The following is a 26,441-nucleotide window of genomic DNA, read 5'->3' on the forward strand; positions in this document are numbered from 1 at the left end:
GGTCTGGAGCTTACATGGGAGAGGGGTCTTCTGGGCTGGAGGGATCCTTGTGCTTGGGGTTCCCATTGCTCAGGTGTTGCCTCCCACAGGCTTGAAGCTGCAGCATCTCTCTAGGGGCTGTGCTGGTTGCCAGGCACCTGTAACCCTCCCCAATGCCCCCCATCCTATGGGCACTCAGAGACGCTCCCTGCTGGATAGGGTGAGGTTTGGGAAGGGCACTGCCAAGGGTCCTGTGCTCTGACCCACTGGGGCCTGGCACTGCTCGTGGGGTTGATTTTCAGGGAAGGCAGTGAGGCCAGGCATGCTTGGAGGGGCTGGGCCAGGTGGGCATCTCTCTTGCCATTATCTCAGCTGCAGCCCCAATGGGTGTGCCTGGGCCTGAGGGAAGGGGAGGTGGAACTCTGTAGGGGAGTGGGCATTGTTCTCATGGGCATCTCCTGCTGTTTTCTTGGCCCTCCCCTTGCAGAGCCTGCCTGTTCAGAGAAGAGCTCGGAGCTTAGAGCTGAAGGTAGCAGCCAGGATGGGGGGCTGAATGTCATGGGGGAGAAGTGAGGGGTTCAAGCCTTGTGCCCGGGGGAGATGCTGGCCCTTAGTGCAGTAACTGAACCAGGAAGAACTGGAGAGGAGGGAATTGTGTGTTTCGGGGTTGAGGTGGGAGGTGTGTGTGTGGTGGAGGTTTGGGGTTGTGTGGGGTGCATAGTGGGTAGTGTTGAGGGGCTGGGGGCTGCAGTGTGGGGAGGGAGGAGTACGGCATTGCATGTCTGTTCATCACAGGAGGTGTTTCTGTGGAGGCGTGAGGCTGGGGCATGGGCAGGGTGATGGGTTGCGGGGAGCAGTGCTGTATGTGGGTCCCTGGGAAATAGGGGGCGTGGGGCCATGATTCTGGTTCTGGACAGTCATGCTAGAGGTTGGCAAGTTTGTATAGTGCTTGCGTTCAGGTGCTTGGCTGGGATTGTGTTGTTTCTAGGGAGGAAGTTAATGCGTGTATGTGTCAGGTACATGGCTTCCACTGTGGGCTGCTTATTGGATCTGTGTTGGTAGTCAAGCCCTCTGTCTCTTGGGGCGCTCCTGTGTGTTGGCGGGGGTCAGACAGTGTGTGAGTGTCGGGGGGAGGTTACTCTGTGTGTGTGTGTGTGTGTGTGTGTGTGCGTGTGTGCACGTGCATGGAGGGTGTCAGACAGTGTGTGTGTGCGTTTGGTGGGGGGGTCAGACAGTGTGTGTGTGTGTAGGGGGGGGAGGTTATTTTGTGTATGTATATGTGCGGAGGGAGTCAGTGTGTGCGTGTTGGGGGGAGGTTACTGTGTGTGTGCATGGCGGAGGTCAGACAGTGTGTGTGTGTGTTGGGGTGATGTTACTATGTGTGTTGGAGGGGTCAGACAGTGTGTGTTTGGGGGAGGCTACTGTGTGTGTGCTGGTGGTGGTCAGACTGTGCGTGTGTTAGGGGATCAGACAGTGTATGTAGTCGGTAGGTTACTGTGTGTGTTGGAGCGGGTCAGACTGTGTGTGTGTGTTAGAGAGAGTTTACTGTGTGTGTGTGTTGGAGGCAGTCAGACTGTGTGTGTTGGGGGAGGTTACTCTGTGTGTGTGTATGTGTGTTGGTGGGGGTCAGACACTGTATGTGTTGGAGGTCAGACTCTGTGTGTTGGGGGAGCTTACTGTGTGTGTTGGAGCGGGTCAGACTGTGTGTGTGTGTTGGAGAGAGTTTACTGTGTGTGTGTGTTGGAGGCAGTCAGACTGTGTATGTTGGGGGAGGTTACTCTGTGTGTGTATATGTATGTTGGTGGGGGTCAGACACTGTATGTGTTGGCGGTCAGACTCTGTGTGTTGGGGGAGGTTACTGTGTGTGTTGGTGGGGGTCAGACTGTGTGTGTTTGTTGGCAAGGTGTGTGTGTGTGTGTTGGAGGTGGTCAGACTGTCTCTATGTGTTGGGGGGAGGTTACTGTGCGTGTGTATCTTGCGGGGCCTGGGGTAATGAGGAGGGGAGGGGTCTCACCTTGCCTCTCTGCCCCCCACCTGGTGTATGCCCACAGCTCATACCAGTGTGAGCAGGGGTGGAGCCCCAGCCTGCCCTGTGTAGCCAGGGAGCCCAGCTCGGGGCCAGCACAGCAGTGCTGTGCGGGTTCCACTCCACGTGGGGCAGTTCTGAGGTTAGGAGCTGCTTTATGGGGTGACCCCAGTGCCCTGAGAGTCTCTTCTGTCTGCTGTACTGCAGCCCCCTGGGGCCAGGAGTCAGGACTGGGTCTGTGTGTGTGTGTGTGGGCGCAGTTTGTGTCACTGCAGCATGGGGGGTAAGCGTGCGCTTGTAGCATGTGTCCGTGCAGCACCGGGGTGTGTGTGTGTGCACTTGTAGCGTGTGTCACTGCAGCACTGGGGGGGGCACTCGCTCATACCGTGTCACTGTAGTGCCGGGGTGTGGGTGGGAAGCTCATAGCATGAGTCACCATAGCACAGGGATGTGTGTGCGGTCGTAGCATGTGTCACTGCAGCACTGGGGGGGCGTTGCACACTTGTAGTGTGTCGCTGCAATGTCCGGGTGGAGGCACTTGCTCACAGCGTGTCGCTGCAGCGCTGGCGGGGGGTGGGAGGGCAGGGTCTCTGGTCTGCGCCGCGAAGCTGTCTCTCTGGCTAGAGCACGTGATGCAGTGTGTCACTGCAGTGCCAGGGGGAGGGGGTGCATGCTCATAGCATGTGTCACTGCAGTGCCGGGGGGAGGGAGAGGGGTGGCGCTTGCTCACAGCGTGTCACTGCAGTGCCGGGATGGGGTGGGGACACTCATAGCGTGAGTCACTGTAGGGTGGGGGTGGGGATGGGGATGGGGATGGGGTGTGTTCGTAGCATGTGTCACTGCAGCACTGGGGGGGTTGCACACTTGTAGCGTGTCACTGGAGTGCCGGGGTGGAGGCGCTCGCTCGCTTACAGCGTGTCGCTGGAGTGCTGTGGGGGATGCAGGGTCTCTGGTCTGCGCCGTGAGGCTGTCTCTCTGGCTAGAGCATGCTGTGCACTGCAGGCGGAAGCCCTCTGCAGCGTGCCCTGCGTGCATCTACCTGGGTACAGTGTCCGTTCGCGTTGTGACTAGCTGGTGGGCAGGAACAGGCGTGGGGCTGGGTTTCAGTGCCTGTGTCCTTACGCAGGCAGGGCTTGCAGGAGCCTTTCCCCTGGGCACCGATGTTGGGGGGTTGCAGAGGGCTGCTGGAAATCAGCTCCTGTGACCAGCTCAGCAGGGAGGTGAGTGTGTGGAGCAGGGAACTGCTCAGCTGCTTCATGGCTGGCAGTAGGACTGGGGTTTCTCATTCCTAGCCAGGTTGGACATGGAGTGGCAGCGAATGGGGCCTGTGGGGAGCGAGGAGGCCCAAGGGATGGAGCATGCTGTCCCTAATCTGTGGTGTTTTTGCTTCCTTGCAGCCCCTGTCCAGCACAGGATGACGTGGCTGGCAGCCTGCCTGGGCCTGTGGCTCTTCCTGCAGCTCCCCATCTTGGGCGCTGGGACACGCGTAGTCTACAAAGTGCAGGAGGAACAGCCGCCCAACACACTCATTGGGAGCTTGGCTGCCGACTACGGCTTTCCTGACGTGGGGCACCTCTACAAGTTGGAAGTGGGGGCCCCCTACCTGCGTGTGGATGGCAAGACTGGGGACATTTACACCACGGAGACCTCCATCGACCGAGAGAGCCTGCGGGAGTGCCAGAGCCAGTTCCCAGGGGACCACTGCTTCTTGGAGTTCGAGGTGTCCATCACGGACCTGAAGATGAACAGCAGCCCGCGCCTGCTGGAGGGGCAGATCGAGGTGCTGGACATCAACGACAACACGCCCAACTTCGCCTCACCCGTCATCACGCTGGCCATTCCTGAGAACACCAACATTGGGACACTCTTCCCCATCCCCCTGGCCATGGACCGTGATGCAGGAGCCAATGGGGTCGCCTCCTACGAGCTCCTGGCTGGGCCTGAGGCGCAGGAACTCTTTGGCCTACAGGTGGCTGAGGATCAGGATGAGAAGCAGCCACAGCTGATTGTCATGGGGAACCTGGACCGAGAGCAGTGGGACTCCTATGACCTGACCATCAAGGTGCAGGATGGAGGCAGCCCACCACGGGCGAGCAGCGCCCTGCTGCGCATAACCATCCTGGACATGAACGACAACACCCCGAAGTTCGAGAAGGCCCTGTATGAGGCGGAGCTCTCGGAGAACAGCCCCGTGGGGCACTCCGTCCTTCAGGTGAGCATGCAGTGGGGCACCAAGCATCGCGCATAAGCTGCACCATCCAGGCCAGCTTCCCATTTTCTTCATCAGCTTTCAAAGGAGGGGGGTGGAGCAGCTGGAGTGTCTCTATATTACTTACTATGATTATTATTTATTAGGTGTATTATGGGAACACTAAGGGGGCCCAGTCACGGACCAGGCCCACATTGCAGTAGGCACTGTACATTATTAGGAGTATTACAGTATCTCTCATCGGCCCCAGTCATGGCCCAGCCCCCTGTGGCCCCAGATGCTGTACAAACACAGAACAAAAAGAACAGTCTTTGTCCCAAAGGCCTCATAGTCTGTCTGTCTGGAAATGTGCTGAGGCACCACTGGGGACCTGGTTTCAGGCATGGCATGATCACAAGTGGCAGGGGTTTTGTAAGTTGGTAAGATTAGGAATGGAAAAGAAGTGGGGGAAGGCCAGGGCTGGGCTAGCAGGGGCTGCAGGTCAGGATAGAGGGGCACTGGCAGCGCTGTGCTTGGGAAGCCTGCCCACTGCCTAGCTGTGCTAAATGCTGGCTACAGACAGGAAATTAGTCTCCCTTTCAGCAGCATTTGACGCCTCTGAGAGTAAAGCAGGCTCCTTTGGCTTGGCAGCCCCTGGGAAGCGCCTGCTCCCCGGGGAGATGTGGGATGGTGCAGCCTCTCTTGTACATGCACAAACAAAACGTGGCATGGCTGTCTCTGAAGCCCCGGGGCAGCCAAAGGCCGCTTGCATGCCACAGACTCCACAGAGAGAATTTTGAGTCCAAGCGTGGCATCCTAATGCCCATCTTGATTGGCTGGGGGCCCTGAGGGGTGGGTCTCTGTGGATTTGGTGGAAGGGGCACTGAGCTGATGGGAGCTGACATCTGTTTATCTGCAGCTGCCATCTTAATAAGCGGAGCGCGGCCAGCACTCGGCTGCTCGGCTCGCTAATTTTGATGTGAATTTTAAGAATTCATTTTTCACTGTTCAGAGAGCGAAAGTTGGAGGCAGATAAGGCAGAAGCGACAGGAGAATGGGCTGCAGCTCTGCTGCTGCCATTGCTCAGCTTTTATCTTTCAGGAGGAAAATGACTCCTCAGCTCAGGGAGTGGAGGTAAAAGGTGGAATTTACATTTAACAACTTTTGTTCTCCATCCAAATCTGCTGAGCGAGATAACGGCAGAGCCGCAAATGGGGGAGAGAGGAGCCCGCTTGGAGAGCTGATTAGGAAAGCAAATGTTAGACAAACCTTCGATTCTTTAGAAAGCAAATAATAAATGTGGAAACAGGCTTATGTGAATGCAGAACTCCTGACCGGGAGAAGCCAGGAGCCGGGTGTGTGTGTGTGTGGGGAATGGAGCCATGCAGAGTATGGGCAGCTCTCCTCTGTCCCTCCACTCAGCCAACATCTCTCGGCCCCAGTCTGGAGCTGTTCCAGCCCTGGGACCCACCTCCCCCACTTCTGCTGCTGCCCCTCCATCCCAGCCTCTCCCCCCTACATGCTATTTCTGTCCTCGGTTCCCCCCACTCCCCAGCTAGGCTGGTCCCCATAGTCCTGACCCACAGCTCCCTGCCACCCCCCCTGCTATCCCAGCCCTGAGCTCCTCCCCAGCTCTGCCATTGCCCCACAGTACGGAACCTCAGCCCGCCTCCCATTCTTCCAGTCCTGGGCTCCCCCAACACCCAATTCCGCTCAAGCTCCTCAATCCCAATCTGCAGCCTCCTGCTGTCCCAGCCCTGGGAATCACTAGCTGTCTGCACTGAACTGCAGCAGCCTCTGGACTGGCTTTGGGTCAGGACAGCCCAGGAGCAGGCACTGGGCTGCCTGCGTGGCTTCAGAGCAGCAGCCCAGAATGGGAAGCAGTGGGTTCTAACCCAGCCTTCCCGGGTGGTGTCTTTGGCTGCATGTAACTAGCTTCACTGCAGTGTGGCGGTGAATCAGGGTTCATCTTAGCAAAGGGGTGAGCAAGGGCCCAGCAGGGTGTGGCCGACTCACTTGGAGGGGCTGCATTCTAGTTCCTGGCTGTTCCTTCCTGTTGCTGGGTGTCAGACCTGCTGGCTGGCTGGTTCCCATGGAGAATTCCTTGCATGCCAGAGCAGGACAGCAGGGAGTGGGGCTGACGCAGCCTAACCGGTCAGGCCAGTTTCACTGGAGCAACATGGACAGGGTTGCTCCTGTTCACCTTGTCCTCCTCTTCCTCCTCCCACAGGTGAAAGCCAACGACTCAGATCAGGGCGCCAATGCTGAGATTGACTACTCCTTCCACCAGGCCACGGACATGGTGCGCCGCCTGCTGCGCCTGGACAGGGCCACGGGCCTCATCACTGTGCAGGGGCCCATTGACCGGGAGGACGTCAATATCCTCAAGTTCTCTGTCCTGGCTAAGGACAAGGGGGCCAATCCCAAGAGTGCCCGCACCCAGGTGGTGGTGACCGTTAAGGACATGAATGACAACGCCCCCTCCATTGAAATCCGGGGCATTGGCCTTGTCACCCATCAGGACGGCATGGCCAACATCTCCGAAGATGTGCCTGTGGAGACGGCCGTGGCTCTGGTACAGGTGTCTGACCGGGATGAGGGTGAGAACGCTGTGGTCACCTGTGTGGTTGCTGGTGATGTCCCGTTCCAGCTGAGACAGGCCAGTGAGACGGGCAGTGACAGCAAGAAGAAGTACTTCCTGCAGACCACCACGCCGCTGGACTACGAGGCGGTGAAGGAGTACACCATCGAGATCGTGGCTGTGGACTCGGGGAACCCGCCCCTCTCCAGCACCAACTCTCTCAAGGTGCAGGTGGTGGATGTGAATGACAACGCCCCAGTCTTCAGCCAAAGCCTCACCGAGGTGGCCTTCCCCGAGAACAATGCCCCTGATGACCTGGTGGTGGAGGTGAGCGCCAGCGATGCTGACAGCGGCTCCAATGCCAAGCTGGTTTACTCCCTGGTCATGGACCCGTCCTCCAAGGGCGTCTTCTCCATCGACCCTGACTCAGGCGAGATCCGAGTGAAGACGGTGCTGGACCGGGAGCAGAGGGAGCGCTACGAGTTCCTGGTGGTGGCAGCTGACAAGGGCAGTCCCAGTCTCAAGGGCACTGCATCTGTGGCCATCAATGTCATGGACAGGAACGACAACGACCCCAAGTTTATGCTGAGCAGCTACAACTTCTCAGTGATGGAGAACATGCCTCCCCTGAGTCCGGTGGGCATGGTGACAGTGATTGACGCTGACAAGGGCAACAACGCCCGAATCCAGCTGTCAGTGGAGCAGGACAACGGGGACTTTGTCATCCAGAATGGCACTGGCACGATCCTCTCCAGCATCTCCTTTGACCGGGAGCAGCAGAGCACATACACCTTTCGGCTCAAAGCTGTGGATGGCGGGGACCCTCCCAGATCCGCCTACGTGGGGGTGACCATCAACGTGCTGGACGAGAATGACAATGCCCCTTTCATCACCTCTCCTTCGAATGCCTCTTACAAGCACATCCTGCCCCACACCAGCCCTGGGCAGCAGGTCAGCAAGGTCAAGGCTGAGGACATTGACTCGGGGGTCAATGCAGAGCTGACTTACAGCATCACGGGGGGTAACCCCTTCGAGCTGTTCCAGATCTCGTCGCAGAGCGGGGACATCACGCTGGAGAAGGAGATCCTGCGCAAGCACCACGGCTTGCACCGCCTGGTGGTGCGGGTCAATGACAGGGGCAAGCCCTCACGCCACGGCACCGCACTGGTGCACTTCTACATCAATGAGACCCTGGCCAACCGCACGCTGCTGGAGACCCTGCTGGGACACAGCCTGGACACGCCGCTGGACATCGACATTGCCGGTGACCCCGAGTACGAGCGCGGCAAGCAGCGCAGCAACATCCTCTTCGGCGTCATTGCCGGCATCGTGGCCGTCACCCTGGTCATAGTACTGGTGGTGCTGGTGCGCTACTGCCGGCAGAGGGAGGCCAAGAGTGGCTACCAGGCGGGCAAGAAGGAGACCAAGGACTTGTACGCCCCCAAGCAGGGCAACAAGAGCAGCAAGAGCAAGGGCAAAGTGAAGAAGAGCAAGTCCCCCAAACCGCCCAAACCGTCCGAGGATGAGGAGGAGACAGGGCTGCAGAAGTCCCTCAAGTTCAACCTCATGAACGAGTCTGTCAGTGATAGCCCCCGCATCCACCTGCCTCTCAACTACCCGCCCGGAAGCCCGGACCTGGGGCGCCACTACCGCTCCAACTCCCCACTGCCCTCCATCCAGCTGCAGCCCCAGTCACCCTCCGCCTCTAAGAAGCACCAGGTGGTGCAGGACCTGCCTGCCACTAACACTTTTGTGGGCACTGGGGACAACAACTCAACAGGCTCCGAACAGTACTCTGACTACAGCTACCGCACCAATCCCCAGAAATACACCAACAAGCAGGTAGGAGAGCTCGTTCTGAGCCCGCCGGACGCACCCCCTCTGCATCGGGGCGCCATCTGGACGGAGGTGTGGGAATGAGCATGGACCCACCCCCGGCCGCACGGGAATGGCCTGGGGGGCTGGCAGAGGACTAATGGAGCAGCTAGCCATGGCTCCTTCCTGGGGCAGGAAAGGGCAGGGGCTGAAGCACTGTGACCTGCGGGCAGCCGCCTGTGGCTGATGGGGCTGGTAGCCGCTGGGCTACATTGCTGGGGGTTCCCCTAATGGGAAGGAACCCTGCATGTGCTGGGTGAGGGGTGTGGATGGACTGGATCCACAGCCCCTGGGCCCCAGTAGCAGCCAAGCACTGGGCTAGAGACCAGGCCTGCCAGCACCAGCAGATGGCAGTGCTCACTCCTCCCATCCAGTGAGTCGCGCTTGCTCCAGCTGCGCTGGGCTGCCTGGGGCCTGCCCGTTGCTGGTCCCACAAGGAGCTGACTTCCTGCCCTGCCTGGGTCAGGGGTGCTGTGCCCAGTCCCAGCCCATTATTGCTATCAGCAGCCTCTGAAGTGCCAGCTCTGGGCTCCCGGGGGAGGGGCAAAGCAAATCTGTAAGAGAAGCTTCTTCGGCTCCTGGTGTGGCTGCCTGGGGTGGGGAGCCTGGCCTGTGTCCCAGTGCCAACCCTCGCTGCCTGGGGTGCTTGGCCCTTTGCTCCAGCTTGAGCATCAGGCTTGTCGCTGGAGCTGCAGGAGCTGATGCTGCAGCCTCTGCCAAGCCCACTGCAGAGGAGATCAGAGCACAGCTTGTTACCATAAGTGAGGGGGCTGGGCTGCACCAGGGCTGTCTGTGTGTCGGGAATGGGGAGCCAGGGCTCGCGGAGTTGGGGTCTCTGCTGGGGAGCAGGAGATGGCTGTGCCAGTCAGGGCTGGGGAGGGTCTCTGCTGGGGAGCAGGTGGTGGCTGTGCCGAGTGTCGGGGCTGGGGAGCCGGGACTGTGGTGGTGGGGTGTCTCTGCTGGGGAGCAGGAGGTGGCTGTGCTGAGGTTCAGGGCGGGGTCACTGCTGAGAGTTGGGGATAGGTGTGTCTTGCTGCATGAGGGGACAGAGTAAAGGTCCTGGGAGCCAGGCTGTGGAGGTGATGGGTGAGGTGGAGGGTCAAAGGCCTTGAGGACATCCTGCCTGGCTGCCTCATCTTGCTGGGCTCCTGCTCTGTGGGCCCTGTTGCGATCTGCCCATGGGGGGGGAGGGAGGGGGGGGCTGCAGCATTGGCATTATATCCTGTGTGTCCTGGGGCTGGGCTCCCCTCCCCCTCCATTGCATTGTAGGCTGTGTGTCCCATGGGACTTGGCTCCCCCTGTTGCATTGTAGCCTGTGTGTCCCATGGGAATGGGATCTGCCATGGGCCTGGACTGCCCCCATTGAATTTGCCCTCAATAAAGTTTTATATTTTTGAATGCTGTGTCTTGTTTTCCATAAGGCCCAGAGGTGCGGGGAGGGGGAGTGAACGAAAGGGGGCTCTGCCGCTCCCGCTCCCCCCCCCCCCCCCCCCCCCCCCCCCCGCAGTCCATCCCCCCATAGTACAGCTGGGGGCAGTGGCACATTATCCACCACCCCAACCACATCCACATCCACATTATCCACCACCCCAACCTCTCTCCCTGTGGGGACGTAGCAGGTGAGCCTAGAAGTGGCATTACAAGGCCCGGTCCTGTGCAGTCAAGGGGCAGCAATAGTTTGGGGTTCCTCCCCCACACCGTGGAGCCTAAGTTGCACCTGGGGAAAATTTCCAGGGCTGCGCCCCACAGCAACCCCCATCCCTGGGTCAGGCTCCACTCCTCCTAGCCCTGGTGTTTGTGCCTGTGCCCTGGGGCTAGTTCCTCTCCTGTGCCCTGGCTTCCTTGTGCCTGAGTCCTGTTTTCCTGCCTGTGGGATAGGCCAGGGCAGGGTGGCTTGGGAGGGAACATGGCATGTCCCTGGCTGGCTGTGCCGTGCTGGTGAATGATAACAGCACGGCACAGCACGGCACACACCCCTCCCTGTGCTGGAATCAAGCTTTGCCACTAGGGTTGCCAACTTGGCAATATTTAAAAACTGGACACTCCAGCAGGGGTGGAACCGCCCCTGCCCTGCCTCTTCCCCCTGAGGCTCCACCCTGCTCTGCCTCTTCCCCCCAAAGCCCCACCCCTGCCCATCTCTTCCCCTGAGGCCCCGCCCCCATCCATTCCTCTTCTTCCCTCCCACCCCATTGCTTGCTTCCGTCCCCGCCTGGCTGGGTCGGGGCTGGGAGTTGCAGCCGCACAACAAAGGTAGGAGATGGCCCTGACTGAGTAAAGGCTGGAGTGGGTGATGATCTGGAGCTCCCTGTCTCCCCTGCTCACAGTAACTGGATTTTGGGTGTCCAGTCAATAGATCGGACCGGACACTGTCAGGTCCCCCTTTCAATCAGATTTCCTGGTCGAAAACTGGGCACCTGGCCACGCTACTTGCCAGCGCACGCCTGGAACTGCTCCATGCACCCTACTGGGTGCAGCGGGATCAGCAACGGTCAGTGCTCGCACCCAGCAGGGCAGTGTGGTGTGTGCATGCAGAGGGGCTGCCTCTGGGAGCAGTTACTGACCAGGTCTCCATACTGCAGTGGGGTCTGCGTGGGAGAGGGAGCAAGGAGCCACGCTCCAGCAGGAGGAGAGGGAGCTATCCCTCTGCTTTGACCTCACACTCAGTCCCTGACCACTGCCCTGTGGGATCCATTCTCTCCCTTGCCCCTTATCCCAGGGGTTGGTTCCTGCACTCTTGTGCCCACTGCAGGCAGGTGCCTATGGAGGTGTGCAGGACACTTGAGTGTCCCGTTCCTTGTGGCATAAGAACGGCCATACTGGGTCAGTATCCTGTCTCTGACAGTGGCCAGTGCTAGATGCTTCAGGGGGTATGTACAGAACAGGGCAATTGGAGGGTGATCCACCCCATCTTCTCTCCCAGCTTCTGGCAGTCAGAGGTTTCAGGTCACCCAGCGCATGGGGTTGTGTCCCTGATCATCTAGGCTAATAGCCATTGATAGGCCTATCCTCCATGAACTTATCTAATTCTTTTGTGAACCCAGCTATACTTTTGGCCTTCACAACATCCCATGGCAATGAGTTCCACAGGTTGACTGTGTTGTGTGAAAAAGTATTTCCTTATTTATTAAACCTGCAGCCTATTAATTTCCTCGGATGACCCCTGGTTTTTGTATTGTGGGAAAGGGTAACTAACACTTTTCTAATAATTTTCTCTGCACCATTCATGATTTTATGGACTTCTGTCATATCCCCCCCATGTCTTCTCTTTTTTAAGATGAACAGCCAAAATTTCTCCTCGTAGTGAAGCTGTTCCACACCCTTGATAATTTTTGTTGCCTTTCTCTGAACCTTTCCCAGTTCTACTATAACCTTTTTGAGATGGGGTGACCAGAAGTGCACGTCGTGCTCAAGGTATGGGCGCAGCATAGATTTATATAGTTGCTTTATCTTATTTTCTGTCTTATTTTCTATCACTGTTCTAATGGTTCCTAACATTCTGTTAGCCTTTTTGACCACTGCTACGTTGATGTTTTCAGAGAATTATCCACAATGACTCTGAGATCTGTTTCGTGGGTGGCAACAGCTAATTTAGACCCTATCATTGTATATGTATAGTCGGAATCATTTTTTTCAATGTGCATGACTTTGCATATCAACATTGAATTTCATCTGCCATTTTGTTGCCCACTCACCCAGTTTTGTGAGATCCCTTTGGAACTCTTTGCAGTCAGCTTTAGAATTAACTGTGTTGAATAATTGCGTATCATTTGCAAACTTTGTGATTTCCATTTTCCAGATCATTAATATGTTGAACAGCACTGGTGCCAGTGCAGACCCTTGGGGGATCCTGCTGTTTACCTCTCTCCATTCTGAGAACTGACCATTTATTCCTGCCCTTTGTTTCCTGTTTTTTAACCAGTTACTGATCCATGAGAGGACCTTCCCTCTTATCCCATGACAGCTTACTTTGCTTAAAAGCCTTTGTGGTGGGACTTTGTCGAAGGCTTTCTGAAAGTCCAAGTACACTATATCCACTGACTAACCCTGGTCCACATGCTTGTTGCCATTTCAAAGAATTCTAATAGATCCATGAGGCACAATTTCCCTTTACAAAAGTTGTGTTGACTCTTCCTCTACTAATCGTGTTTATCTTTGTGTCTGATAATTCTGTTGTTTACTATAATATCAGCCAATTTGTCTGTCCTGAAGTTTGCCCTGTAATTGCCAGGATTGCCTCTAGAGCCCCTTTTAAAAATTGGCATTACATTAGTTACTTTCCATCATCTGGTCCAGAGGCTTGTTTTAGTGATAGGTTACATATACCACAGTTAGTACTTCTGCAATTTCATGTTTGAGTTCCTTCAGAACTCTCAGGTGATACCGTCTGGGCCTGGTGATTTATTACTGTTTAGTTTATTAATCTGTTCAATTTGTACTGCGACATCAATGTGGGGCAACACTTTAGATTTGTTACCCACATCAGAGCTAGCCTTTTGGGTATCCTTTTTGAAAACCGATGCAAAGAATTCATTTAGCTTCTCTGCAATGGTCTTGTCTTTCTTGAGTGCTCCTTTAGCACTTCGATCATACAGTGGCCCACTGATTATTTGTCAGGCTTCCTGCTTCTGATATATTTTAAAAAATTGTTACTGTTTATTTTTGCGTCTTCTTGTGAATGCCTTCTTGGCCTACCCATACTCTGGGCAGGAGGCTCTGCGGGGAACATGCGCGGCCTGTACCCTGGGCAGGAGGCTCCACGGGGGCCGTGCCCAGCCTGTACTCCAGGCAGGAGGTGCTGCGGGGGCCGTGACTAGCCTGTATCCCGGACGGGAGGCAGTGTGGAGGTCTTGCCCGGCCTGTACTCTGGAGTGTGGGGGTGATGCTGAGTCTCTGTGTAATTCTCTGGGAATGGGGCCCATCAGGATTTATGAGATCCTTGCAGCCGTGCTATTAGTGGGACAGGTTACCCCTGATGTGTGTGCTGCCTGGGGACTGGCTTTGCCCCAGAGATCCTAGCCATGCTACAGGCAGTTCCAGCTGCCCAGAGCACGTTGTCCCAGGCTGGCTGGAGCCTTCATAGAATCATAGAATATCAGGGTTGGAAGGGACCTCAGGAGGTCATCCAGTCCAACCCCCTGTTCAAAGCAGGACCGATCCCCAATTAAATCATCCCAACCAGGGCTTTGTCAAGCTGACCTGAAAAACTTCTAAGGAAGGAGATTCCACCACCTCCCTAGGTAACGCATTCCAGTGTTTCACCACCCTCCTAGTGAAAAAGTTTTTCCTAATATCCAACCTAAATCTCCCCCACTGCAACTTGAGACCATTACTCCTTGTTCTGTCATCTGCTACCACTGAGAACAGTCTAGAGCCATCCTCTTTGGAACCCCCTTTCAGGTAGTTGAAAGCAGCTATCAAATCCCCCCTTATTCTTCTCTTCCGTAGACTAAGTTCCCTCAGTTCCCTCAGCCTCTCCTCATAAGTCATGTGTTCCAGTCCCCTAATCGTTTTTGTTGCCCTCCGCTGGACTCTTTCCAATTTTTCCACATCCTTCTTGTAGTGTGGGGCCCAAAACAGTTCCACTTCCACTTCTTCTTGGCTGTTACTTCCCTTCTGCTCTGGAGCTGGGTGCTGGGGCTGTCATCCTCCTGCTGCCCCTGGGACCTAGGGGCTGGGAAGAATGGGTTTCTGGCCTAGTGCTCTATGAGTGCCTACAGGTCAGAGCAAATGGCTGCAAAGCTGCCCATGGTAGTCACATCCCCAGGGCCTGGAGCAGCTGTGCCAAGGGGCAGCATCCCGTGAGGCAGCTGCTGCGTGGCTGGGGATCTTTCACAGGGCCTGGGATGAGCAGAGCAGAGCTGGACCCATCTGCACTGCAGCTTCCCAATCAGCAGCATGCGGCAGGGTGGGGCCCTGGGCAAAAAGCCGGCAGGGCACAGATGTCACTCAGGCTCTGGCTCAACATGGCCTAAAGCAGTGGTTCTCAAACTTTTGTACTGGTGACCCCTTTCAAATAGCAAGCCTCTGAGTGTGACCCGCCTTATAAATTGAAAACACTTTTTTATATATTTAAAACCATTATAAATGCTGGATGCAAAGTGGGGCTTGGGGTGGAGGCTGACAGCTCGTGACTGCCCATGTAATAACCTTGCGAACCCCTGAGGGGTCCCGACCCCCAGTTTGAGAACCCCTGTCCTAAAGGCTGCTCCTGGGCTCAGGCCGTGGAAGGAGCCTGTGCCCCCGGGATGTGTGTGTGTGTGTGTGTGTGTGTGTCAGATCTGTGTGCATCGACTCCATGCAGTGTGCCACGCTCACAGCGCCCCTATGCTGTTGCCATGCCATGCTTCTGGCTGCACCTGCAGCTAGCACCACACACTGCTGAGAGAAAGAGCTGCCTGGGAGTGCCCCGCCGTCAGGCCCTCCCTCATGCTTTGTGTGGGGGAGTCTCTGCCCTACGCCCCTGGCAGGGTCCCCATTTGCCTGTTGCTGTGCCTCTGCAGCATAGCATGGAGCTCCGCATTGGCCTGGCCCTGACTCGGCTAGGGGGTTGCGTGGGGATTTTGTTAACTACCGAAGCCCTGGCTGTTTGTGCGCCCGGCTGGGGATCCAAGTGGCTCTGATTGATATTCCCAGCACTGCCTCTCCCCGGCTCCATTGCAGAGCTGCTTCTTGGTATTCACAGTCCTTCTGGAACCAGGCCAGGAGCTGAGTCTGGCAAATTATTCACCCGATTACTGGGGCAAAAATGGATTCAGCTGCCCTCTGCTTGGGTGTGTTCATAGGCCTTTCTGTCACTAGCCAGGCTCCTGTGGAAGGGTGGGTATCAGTGTCCAAGGCGCCATGGGGCAGGCAGGGGTGGAGGGCAGGGTGCTTAGTGCAGGAACGGTGGAGGGCAGGATGCTGTGGGGTAGCGGAGGTGGAGGGTGCTATGGGGCAGGGGATAGAGGGCAGGGTGCTGTGGAGCAGGTGGGGGTGGAGGGCAGAGTGTTGTGGGGCAGGAGGAGGTGGAAGGCAGGGTTCTGTGGGGCAGGAGGAGGTGGAAGACGGTACTGTGGAGCAGGTGGGGAGGGTGCTATGGGGCAGGAGGGGGTCGAGGGCAGGGTGCTCAGGGCAGGGTGCTGTGGGGCAGGAGGGAGTGGAGGGCAAGTTGCTCTGGGGTGGGGCTGTGCTTGGGACGTGGGCCAGCTGTGTCCCTGTGGGCAGCTGTGTCATGTCAGAGTGGGGCTGGCCAGTGCCTGTGTTCTCCCCATGGGTAGTAGGCGGAACGTACTGAGAGGCGTGTGCTGGTCTCGTGTCAGTTACAGCTGGGGCTGGTGTCTGGCAGTAGGGGCATGTGGACTGTGGGTTACTTGCTCCTATAGCGGGGGGGATGGAGTGTGAGGCAGCCCTGCCCCTCGAGAACCATGGGATGAGTGCCAAGTCTCCTTGCGTGGCAGGAGTATGTGGGGTGTGACTGCAACTCAGGTGAGGCCCCCGGGGAGCTTGTTGCTGAGATTACACCCAGTGATGCCAGGGGATGAGTGTTTCCTGGTGCCACAAGGGGTGGGAGCTCCTGGCTGTGCCGTGGGGGTCAGTCTGCCAGGGAGGACAGTGCTGGGCAGCTGGGAGGGAGGTGGGCATTTGTGCAGCAAATTCTGTCTGCGGATCCCACTCGTGGTACGTGCGCCTCATGTACGAGGTTGAGATCTCTTGACCTGCAGTGTCTATTGGGGCCATGCATGTCCTTGAGCCCTCCCACACATGAGGGCATATAGGGTAGGGCAGCCCTGACAACCTGTAATAGTGAGTTGTCTTTCTGCTGCCCTGTAACACCCCTCCATCCCGTCCGCTAGTGTGTATTTGACTGGCTAGGGGAACTGAGTAGCACGTTTCTGCCCTGTTGGCATCTCCATTGATTGTTTTCTTTCTTTAAAATCTCTGCCATTCCCATAACTACACTCAGCGCTGAGGCACCTTCCTGCCCAATCACCCAGCCTAAATCCTTGGTCCTCAAGCCATGTACAGTGTGTGATGGACTTATCTTATTAACCAATGGACATGGTTAGTGTCTCTTCGCTTTGGGCGAAAGACACATTCCAGACTGTGGCTGTGTGCGCTGGTCACGGTTTCAGAGATATCCAGCTAAAACTCGGCCTACTGGAGTGATCCATGAGAGGAGCATCAGACTGGGGAGATGTTCCTCTGACTCCACAAAAGGACTTTTCTCCCAAAGATCCCACTCCTTCAGGGCCCCTGTAAGTAGCGATTCTTCCCTGAAGGCTTCCGATGCGAGTACCGAGAACCGGCCTGCATCCCCTTCAGGTAGTCATTCTCAGTTCTCCAATCTGAGTCCCATGCTGGCTGGGAGCACAATGCTAAAGCACAGTACCACCTCCACCTCATTAGTGCAGGGCAGATCTGAGCACTGCTCTATGTTCGACTCATGGCACCTATCCTCTTTCCCCCCCGAAGGGAGATCAAAGAAACTGAAAGTGATGGGTCTTCTGACTCTTCTAAACCCAAGCCTTGAGGCCAGCTCACCCTGGTGGTGACTCTTTGCCTCACCTGGTTCCGAGTTGGACCAAGTCCATTCTGTCGCTGACACCCTTGGTACTGACCTCGGTGTTAGTACCTGTCACGGAGTCCCCGGGCGATGCTCTGGAACTGGGGGAGCCTCCTCTCTGTGAGCAGACTGTCTTCAGGGCAAAAAGCTCACACGGCTTCCACCTTCCTGGGTCTGCCCTCTGAGCATTCAGCATCTTCTGTCCCTCTGTGTGCTTCCCACAGCGAGTCCGCCCAGGCGGGGTCCTGGGGAAACCAGAGGGTCCTGCACCCGAACTTCGCAGTCAGACGTGACTTTTAGCCAGCCAGTAAAACAGAGGTTTATTAGATGACAGGAACACGGTCTAAAACAGATCTTCTAGGTACAGAGAACAGGACCCCTCAGCCGGGTCCATTTTGGGGGGCAGTGAGCCAGACAACCACGGCTGCACTTTGCTCCTCGTCCCCAGCTAGCCCAAACTGACTCACTCTCCACCCTTCCTCCTCTGGGCTTTGTCCCTTTCCCAGGCCAGGAGGTCACCTGATTCCTTTGTTCTCCGTGCGGGGGGGGAGGGCCCAGGCCATCAGTTGCCAGGAGACGGAGTGTCAGCCATTTATGTACACTGGCCCTTTGCTCTGCAACAATTACACCCCCCTTATCCCATCACCTAAAGACTTAAGAAATGCATACGGGAAACTGAGGCACCCCTATAGTATTCAGAGGAAACATTAAGAACAGTCCCATTTCATCACAGTACCGAAAGACCTTTACCATCTCGTGACGTTGAGTCCCCAGCACTGACCTCGGTACCAATGCCTCTGACACCAATCAGAATTAAACCCTTGCTACTGGTAGTCTCCTATCCTAGCACCTAGGACAGGCTTACTCCTCCTCCTCCGCTGGCCACTCTTCCTCTCCAGAATCAAGCTGAGCCCCTTCTCTAGATGTCCATTCCCCTCCACTTCCTAGGGAGCCTCTGAATACAGCAACTCCCAGATCACTGCCAGCAGACTTTAGGGGTCCCAGAGTTCCTAAATATCCCTGAGATGTCCTGATATCCCTTAGCAGATGTCTCCTCAGGCCTCAGCATCTTCTTCGCCCTGTCCCTTTAGCTTCTCATCTTAACCATATTGGCATTCAGGGTCCCTGGTCTAGACCCTCTAGAAGCTGCTCTCCCTCTCACAACCCACAAATTACTATATTCCCGTCACCAGTTAGGTGCTGACTAGCCCACTAGAAAGAGAGAGAAAACAATATTAGGAGGCAGAGGCTCAAGAGGAAGCATCATAAGATTATGGTTCTCTCCTACAAATCTGTCTTCCTCTTTGCAGGATGAGGTGGTAATGTACACTCCAGTACCACGCCCTGCAACTTCAGTCCTTCCAGGAGTTACTGGGTAGGATGCAGACACTTAATCAAGCTCAGTTTTGATACAAGTTAGTTTCCCGCACCCCCACCTTGCTGCTCCCCTTGGAAGGCTGTTCCAGAACTTCACTGTCTTTGATGGGTAAAAGCCTTCATCTAAACTTGTTGTTGACTAGTTTTTAGCCAATTGTTCTTGTGTCCACATTGACACGTAACTTAAATAACTCCTTTCTCACCTGGGGTGTTTATCCCTCTGATGTACTTATAGAAAGCAGACATATCTCCCCTGAGCCTTAGTTTGGTTAGGCTAAACAAGCCAAGCTCCTTCAGTCTCCTCTCATAAGGTATGTTTTCCATTCCTCTGATCATCCTAGTAGCCCTTCTCTGCACCTGTTCCAGTTTGAATTTATCTTTCTTAAATATGAGAAACCAGAATTGCACAGTGTTCCAGATGAGGTATCACCAGTGCCTTGTATAATGGTACTGTATATTTCTCTATTGGAAATGCCTCGCTTGGTGCATACTAGTATTGCATTAGACTTTTTCCTGGCCACAGCACATTGGTGGCTTATAGTCATCCCCCTGTGATCAACCAATACACCCAGGTCTTTCTTCTCCTCTGTAGCTTCCAGCTGAAGCATCCCCAGCTTGCAGCAGAAATTCTTGTTGTTAGTCCCTAAGTGCAAGATCTTGCAGTTTGCACTATTAAATTTCATCCCATTTCTATTTTTCCAGTTTTCAAGGTCATCCAGATCTTCTTGTATAATATTCTGGTGGTCCTCCGTGTTGGCAATATCTCCCAACTTCGTATCATTCACAACTTGTATTGCGCATTCCCACTTTTTATGCCAAGGTCATTAATGAAAATATTAAATAAGATTAGTCCCAAGACTGATCCCTGAGGAACTCCACTAGTAACCTCCCTCCAGCCTGACAGCATGACCCGTTGTAGTCTCCCCTTTAACCATCTCCTTACCCATCTTTCAATTCTTGGATTAATCCCCATCTTCTCCAATTCCACTAATAATTTCCCATGTGGAACTATATGAAATGCCTTACTGTAATCCAGGTAGATTAGATCTACTGCATTTCCTTTGTCTAGAAAATAGGTTATCTTCTCAAAACAAACAAACAAAAAACCAAAAACCATCAGGCTGGTCTGGCACAAGCTATCTTCTGTAAAACATGTTGTATTTTGTCTCAATTACTGTTTACCTTAGCTATTTCTCTTTCAGAATTTGTTCCAAAACCATGTATACAACTGAGGCCAAACTAATGGGCCTGTAGTTTCCTGGATCACTTTTTTTCTTTCTTAAAAATAGGTACTGTATTAGCAATTCTGCAGTCATAGGGTATGACCCCTGAGTTTATGGATTCATTACAAATCTTTGCTATTTTGGTCTTGCAATTTCATGTGCCAGTTCCTTTAATAATCTTGGATGGAGGTTATCCGGGCCCCCCAGTTTGGTCTCATTAAACTGTTTGAATTTGACTTCCATCTCGGTTGTGGTAATTTCTACTTCCTTGTCATCATTCCCATTAGCCATGCTGCCACTACCCCATAGATCCTCATTACCATTATTAAAAACTGGGAAAAAATGTTCATTTAGGTGTAGGGCCATGCCTAGATTATCTTTAATCTGCACCCCTTCCCAGTGTTTATCCATCCCACTTCTTCTTTCCTTGTTTTCTTTTTATTTATATGGTAAAAGAACCTTTTACTGTTGGTTTTAATTTCCTTTGCAAGGTCCAACGCTGCTTGGCAGTTCTCACTTTTACCCTACACTTTCTGATCTCCAAGAGGTAGCTTTCCTTGCTGATCCAGCCCATCTTCCATTACTTGATTTAAATCACTAGTCAGGAAGACTCGATTTAATCATGGTTTTCTACATAAAAGTGCATTCTTGTTGGTTGTTATAACCTTAATACATATTCTTCACAACTGAGAGTTAGATGTAGGTTTCATTTTTAGGAGGTATGCACTATACATTTTAAAGCAGTGATCTATTTTGAAAACTTTTAAGATTAGTTTTACAGCTATATCAGAAAATGAATGATTGGTTATTTCATTTACCAAAGGTAATTGAAGCAGATATTTATGAAGTCATTGGGAGGTGAACTATCTCCAATTCAACAGGTTAATCATTAATATTTGGAGGATTTTCTTGCCATGCTGTATTAGGAGGAGAACATCACCAGACAGACATTTAAATTGTTTTATTTAACTAAAACAACGTTAAGTATTCTGGATTTTTTTCTTCAACAGCAAACATATAATATTTTAACAAAACAAGCATATGTTCCTCACTTCTCACATTTATCTCCAGACTTCTTCTCCTTGTCCAGGTCTATTCCGCCCCCAACAATCTTATATTCATTGAACTTTTTAAAACTTTGCACTTTTAGAGAGAGGTAAGGGATTGACTCTGTGTACACATATTTGCAGAGGGACAATAGAGTTGAGGTCTGTTATTTCTCACCTATGTATATTATTTATTTATTTAAAACATTTTTGCTGTTAACAAGCCAGTTACCTCTGGAGACACAAATCCACAGTTTGAGAACTGCAAAACTAAGCATCTCTGATGGTATCTTCTAGAATGAGCACTGAGTCCCATTGGGTAAATTGAAAGATTAACCTAAATAATCCATACAGAAGCCTGTGGAACCCATAAGATTGGGTCCCTAAATAAGATTGAGTCCCATGAACTATTGGACCTCATTTACAAAACTTTTCTTAAACATTACATGAATATATTGTCTCATCCTATAGAGTTAGAATTTATAATCCCTATTCCTTGATGAGATATCTTTGAGCTATAATGTATCTTAATTAAAACTATCTTTAGTTTTTTCTCCTCAAAAAGCATTTTATCAAAAAAATCCAATTTTAAATTTTTTTAAAAAAAAATCATTTATTTTTATCCACTCTGCCTTGTAGAAGTTCTGTTTTCTCTCAATCACCTGTTTGAAATGCTTGTTTATCAAGCTTGGTTTGCAACCCGTCCCTACCAATGTTTTCCCCTTGCTTGGAATACAGGCTTCAGATAGCTTCTGCAACTTTGACTTAATGTAATTCCAAGCCTCCCTCACATTAAGATCCTTGAGTTCTTCAGTTCAGACCATTTGCCTAACTTCTTCCCTTAATGTTTTAAAGTCTGCCCTTTTGAAATCAAGGACCTTCGTGGCAGATCTATTTTTGTTTATTTTGTTTAAACTGAATTAGCTCATGATCACTCAAACCAAGGCTGTCCTCTACAACCAGTTCTTCTATGAGCTCCTCGCTATTTAGCAATACTAAATCTAAAATGGCATCACCTCTTGTTGGCTCAGTGACTCTTTAGAGAAGAAATCTGCCAGCTGTCACATCCAGGAATATCTGGGCCCTACCATTATTTGTAGCACTTGTCCTCTAATCTATATCTGGGAAATTAAAGTGTCCCATAATCACACAATTCCCACTTGTATTTATTTCATTAAAAATATTAAAGAGGTCTCTACCCATATCCAAACTGGATCCTGGGGGTCTGCAGCATACTCCAAATGCTATCCCAGTGGAGCCTTTGTTAAGTTTCTTCCTCAAAGTGATTTTGATCCTAACAGATTCTGTTTTATCCATTCCATCACTTCTAATTTTTTGACAGTCTACCTCATTATTATTATACAATGCTACTCCACCACCTTTGCCTTTATTTCTGTCTTTGCTGAACAGCACATACTCTTCAATCCCTGTATTCTAGACATGACTGCTATTCCAACATGTTTCTGTTATCCCTATGATATCTGATTTCACTTCTTGCACCAGTAGTTCTAGTTCCTCCATTTTGTAACCCAGGCTCCTTGCACTGGAATATAGACACCTTAATATAGTTGTTGCTTGGCTTAGCCCAGATTCCTCACTTGATTAGGTACAGTCATTCTGCTGCCAGTATCACTGACCTGCCTGTTAGTGCCGATACCAATGACACTGTATTTCCTCTTGATGTCCATTCTCCTGCCCTCTATTATTCTTTTCTCTGTTCCTGTGTCCTCTCTTACTTGATTTTCCTCCTGCTCAATATTACAATCAGGAGTGGAGATTACATGAGCATCTCCCAATGGTCTCCCCTGAGTTCCTAGTTTAAAACTCTTTTAATCAGTTGTGCCAACCTCCATCCCAGAAGTCTGTTTCCCTCTTTATTCAGGTTTAGTCCATCTCATGAGAACAGTCCTCTGTCCATGAATGCCTCCCAGTAGTCTAACATCCCAAAGCCCTCCTTATCGTACTACTGCTTGAGCCATCTGTTGATCATCATAGGTAGAATCCCACTGAAGATCACCTGAGCCTCCATTTCTTTAAGCATCTTCCCAAGCATGGCACAGTCTCCCTGGATGTGTTCCCAGGGTAATCTAGCAATATCGTTTGCTGCCACATGAAAGTGGGTTCTTTCCTGCTCCCATTAGGATCCTCTTCAGCCTCAGGTCCACATTCTGTATTTTAGCTCCTGGCAGGCAGCACACCCTTCTGTTCTCCAGCTCAGCTCAACCAGCCTTCCTCCTGTTCTTTCTGGATGCAAGTCCTCTTGTCTTCTGTTCTCGCTTGGAACCTTCTGTGAGTCATCTTCTATCCTGCTCTGAACTCTGGCTCTCTCCATTGACTCTTCCCCTTTTCTTGTAGGACTAGCTGCTCTTCTCTTTTTCCTTGCCCTCCCACCTTCTGTTACTGCCTGCTGTGCCCCTTCATTTTCCAGATGAGCAAACCTGTTCTTCAGCTTTATTTATCCTTCACTAGCCGGTCTTTTCCTCTTCTTGTTCTTATAGTCACATGCTTTCACTGGCCACTTTCCTCATTTAGCAGTCTACCATCACAGTTCTCCAGTCCAGCTTGCATCAGCAAGTCTTGAGTTTTCCATTCAGCCTCCTTTCACCTTCCCTCCATCATCTGGTCAAATCCACCTCAAAACTCAGCCGTAGTTTCTACCTGCATCTCCAGACCTCAGATCTTCTTTTCCATCAGATCTATCAGGCAGCACTTTATAAAAACCTTTCAGATACCCTGTCCAGGATAATGTACATCCTGCAGCTTCCACATCCAGTCATCTTCACTGTCTTTTCCATTCCTAGGGTCAATACCAGTGCTGCCTTTGTAGCTTTCGTACCCTTCACTCCTAAGCTCCTGTCAAGAAAAAACAAAAACAATAAACAAAACCCCACACACTCCTTCCATAAACTCTCTTGTTTTCAACTCTGTTTCCTGGCTCCTGTGGTGCTGTCCAACTGACACTAAGGCCTGGTAGAGACTTATCCACTGCAGGAATCAATGCACCTCACCAGCATTGACAATGACACTCACCCAGCGCTGTCAACACAATCGGGCTTATTAGTCAACTGGACACAGCACATGAAGTCTTTAAGGTTAGCACAGAGAAAGGAAAGTTAAAGCATAGCCCAAGTTCATCTTGGCCAGCACAGAGCCCAGCCATGCTGTGGTGAACCCCATGGCTCAAGCTCTGTCTGTCTCCGACTGACCTCCTTAGTCAGTTCCCAGGTAAGAGTCCCGACTCCTTCCTGCAGCCACCTCTGATCCCCCTCCTCATCCCTTCCCAGCCTCTTGTTCTGGAGCTGGGGTCTGTGCTCAGCTCTCCTGCTGAGAGGTGGGGAAATCCATCTCCCGCTTGGTCTCTGGCTGCTAGGTGTCCATGACCTAGTGACTTTGCTGTTGTCTTCTCGGATTCTTAGCCAGTCCTTTCCCAATGACCCATTCAAACTCAGACAGCTAGTGACAGTCATACCTATGTCTCATAGCCTGCCCTGAGAGCAAACAGTCCTTTGCCACCCACTGGGTAACAATGAAGCATACAGGGAAAACTGAGGCACACATAGGGATCATAAAAATATTGCTGAAAATCCCCATTTCATCACAGCTATCACTTACCTGGCATCATCTTCCAAACAGCAGGCACCATAGGCTATTGGAGATTATTATCAAAGTCACTCCATATAGTTACAGTGTTTTCTCCTCTCTCACTCCCTCTTCAAGGACCCATTTAATGAGAAACAACTGAGGGAAGAAGGTGGATTCCTTACTTTATCTAGGAGTAAGTAAGAAGGACCGTAGGAGTGTAGAGGGAAGGGTGTCTATTCCTGTTACGGTATGCCTCCTGCCCTGGGCCTGAGACAACTAAACACATTCACATACCCAGTTCAATTCAGAATGGTGACACTAGCCTTCAGCATCTCTGCCGTAGAATCTTAGGATTGGCTTGCAGCTCTCAACACTTTGTCCTGGAGGCTTAGTTTCATGTAGTGAGGATTCTGGTGCACAGTAGGACATGGCCATGACAGTACAGCTCCATGAATGTTCACAAAATTCCTGCCAGTAGTGGTGGCCCATCTGAGATGGCAAGGAATACACATCTACCTGTACTTGGATGACTGGCTTCTGAGAGGGAGAGTCCCCTCCAAAAATATCCAGCACCCTCAACATCCCATGCTCCCAGCCCGTCCACAGAATTTATAGAGGCCCTTTCAGATTCCAAGTCAGCAGAGCTGTACCTCTCTCTAGACAGGTTTCAGATCATCACATGCATGACTTCCATTACAGCAAGAGCCTATCTCAAACTCTTAGGTCACATGGCGCTATGCTTATGTGATGCCTCCTGCTAGACTCCACCTCCCCACATCCAAGACTGGCCGATCTGTTTACCAACCCTCCTAACATCTTATAGATCCTCTCTTCAAAGTCCTGACTTCTCCTTGCACTGGTGGGCAAAACCGCACATGGTCCCCAGAGGGGTCCCATTCTGCACTTCTCCTCCACAACAGGTTGGTGAGGGCCATCTAAACCACCTACAGATTCAAGAGTCCTCGTTGTCAATGTGCTGGAACTCCAAGTAATTAGAGCAGCCCACAGAGCCTTTCTGGTGCTCCTGCAGGGGACCACAATACAGATCCTTACATACCACAACTCCACAATGTAGTATCTCAACAGTCAGGGTTGCCTGCTCATCCCATCTGTGGCAGGAAGTGATCTAGCCTGGACATGGTGACATTCTCATATGATAACTCCCCTATGGTCCTTCATCTATCAGGAACAAACAGCAATTGGGCAGGTCACCTCAGCACACAGGTCTCAGCCAAATACAAGTGGTTGCTGAAGGATTCTGTTCTTGAGGCTGTATTCTGCAGATGGGGCTGTCCTGTCATAAACCTGTTTGTCAGCTACAGAAATAACAAGTGCCCTTCTGCCACAGCAAGTACCAACCCACTGTACCTCCAGGATGCATTCATCCTTCATCCATGTGGTAGCTAAAGTCTGAAAGTCTCCTTTATGCCTTCTCCCCCATCCCACAGATTGCTCTTCCAGGATCAAGGACAAATTCTCCACCCAGACCCCACATCTCTACTCTTGGCAGTTTGGAAGTTGGCTGTCTGAGTACAACAGACAAGGACTGTTCCAGAGAGATCCCAGAGATCCTCATACAGAACAGGAAGTCTTTTACCCCTCTCCAGTATCAGTCTACAGATCCAAGTGGAAAAGATTTTCCATTTGGGCTTCACAATGAGGTCTCGACCCATTGCAAGCTCCTGTTCCCAAGAGTCTGGATTACATCCTCCAGTTCAGGTTGAGGGGTCTCAGCGCTATCATGGTCTAACTAGCAGCTGTTTCAGCATGCTACACACCTGTTCAAACTTACACCAGTGTTCTCTCACCCCTGTTTCAGAACTCCTAAAAGGACTGGTCTGTGCCAATCCCCTGAGTCAGGAGCCTCCCCTGTCCTGGGACCTTAATGTTCTTATGGGCCTTACGGACACCCCCCTCCCACTCCTCCTCCCCTTTCCCAAGTGCTCTCTGCACTATCTCACTCTCAAGCCGCCTTCTGGTGTTGGTCACCTCAGCCAGAGCTCCACCCTATGTTGCCTTCTA

The 26,441-nt window shown here is 52.4% G+C and overlaps 1 protein-coding gene across 3 annotated transcripts in view; it reads left to right on the forward strand.

Annotated features, from left to right (window-relative positions):
• Positions 1-26,441, forward strand: part of PCDH1 (protocadherin 1) — a 134,688-nt gene that overhangs the window by 8,056 nt on the left and 100,191 nt on the right. For all 3 annotated transcript variants that reach the window (XM_043520929.1, XM_037907242.2, XM_043520928.1), the window contains exons 2-3: positions 3,403-4,217; positions 6,424-8,616. In XM_043520929.1, coding sequence (XP_043376864.1) covers positions 3,420-4,217; positions 6,424-8,616 — 2,991 coding nt within the window. In that variant the 5' untranslated portion in view covers positions 3,403-3,419. The remainder of the gene's footprint in view (positions 1-3,402; positions 4,218-6,423; positions 8,617-26,441) is intronic.

The sequence above is a fragment of the Chelonia mydas genome, chromosome 8 (assembly GCF_015237465.2).
Source record: "Chelonia mydas isolate rCheMyd1 chromosome 8, rCheMyd1.pri.v2, whole genome shotgun sequence".
NCBI classification, from domain to species: Eukaryota; Metazoa; Chordata; order Testudines; family Cheloniidae; genus Chelonia; species Chelonia mydas.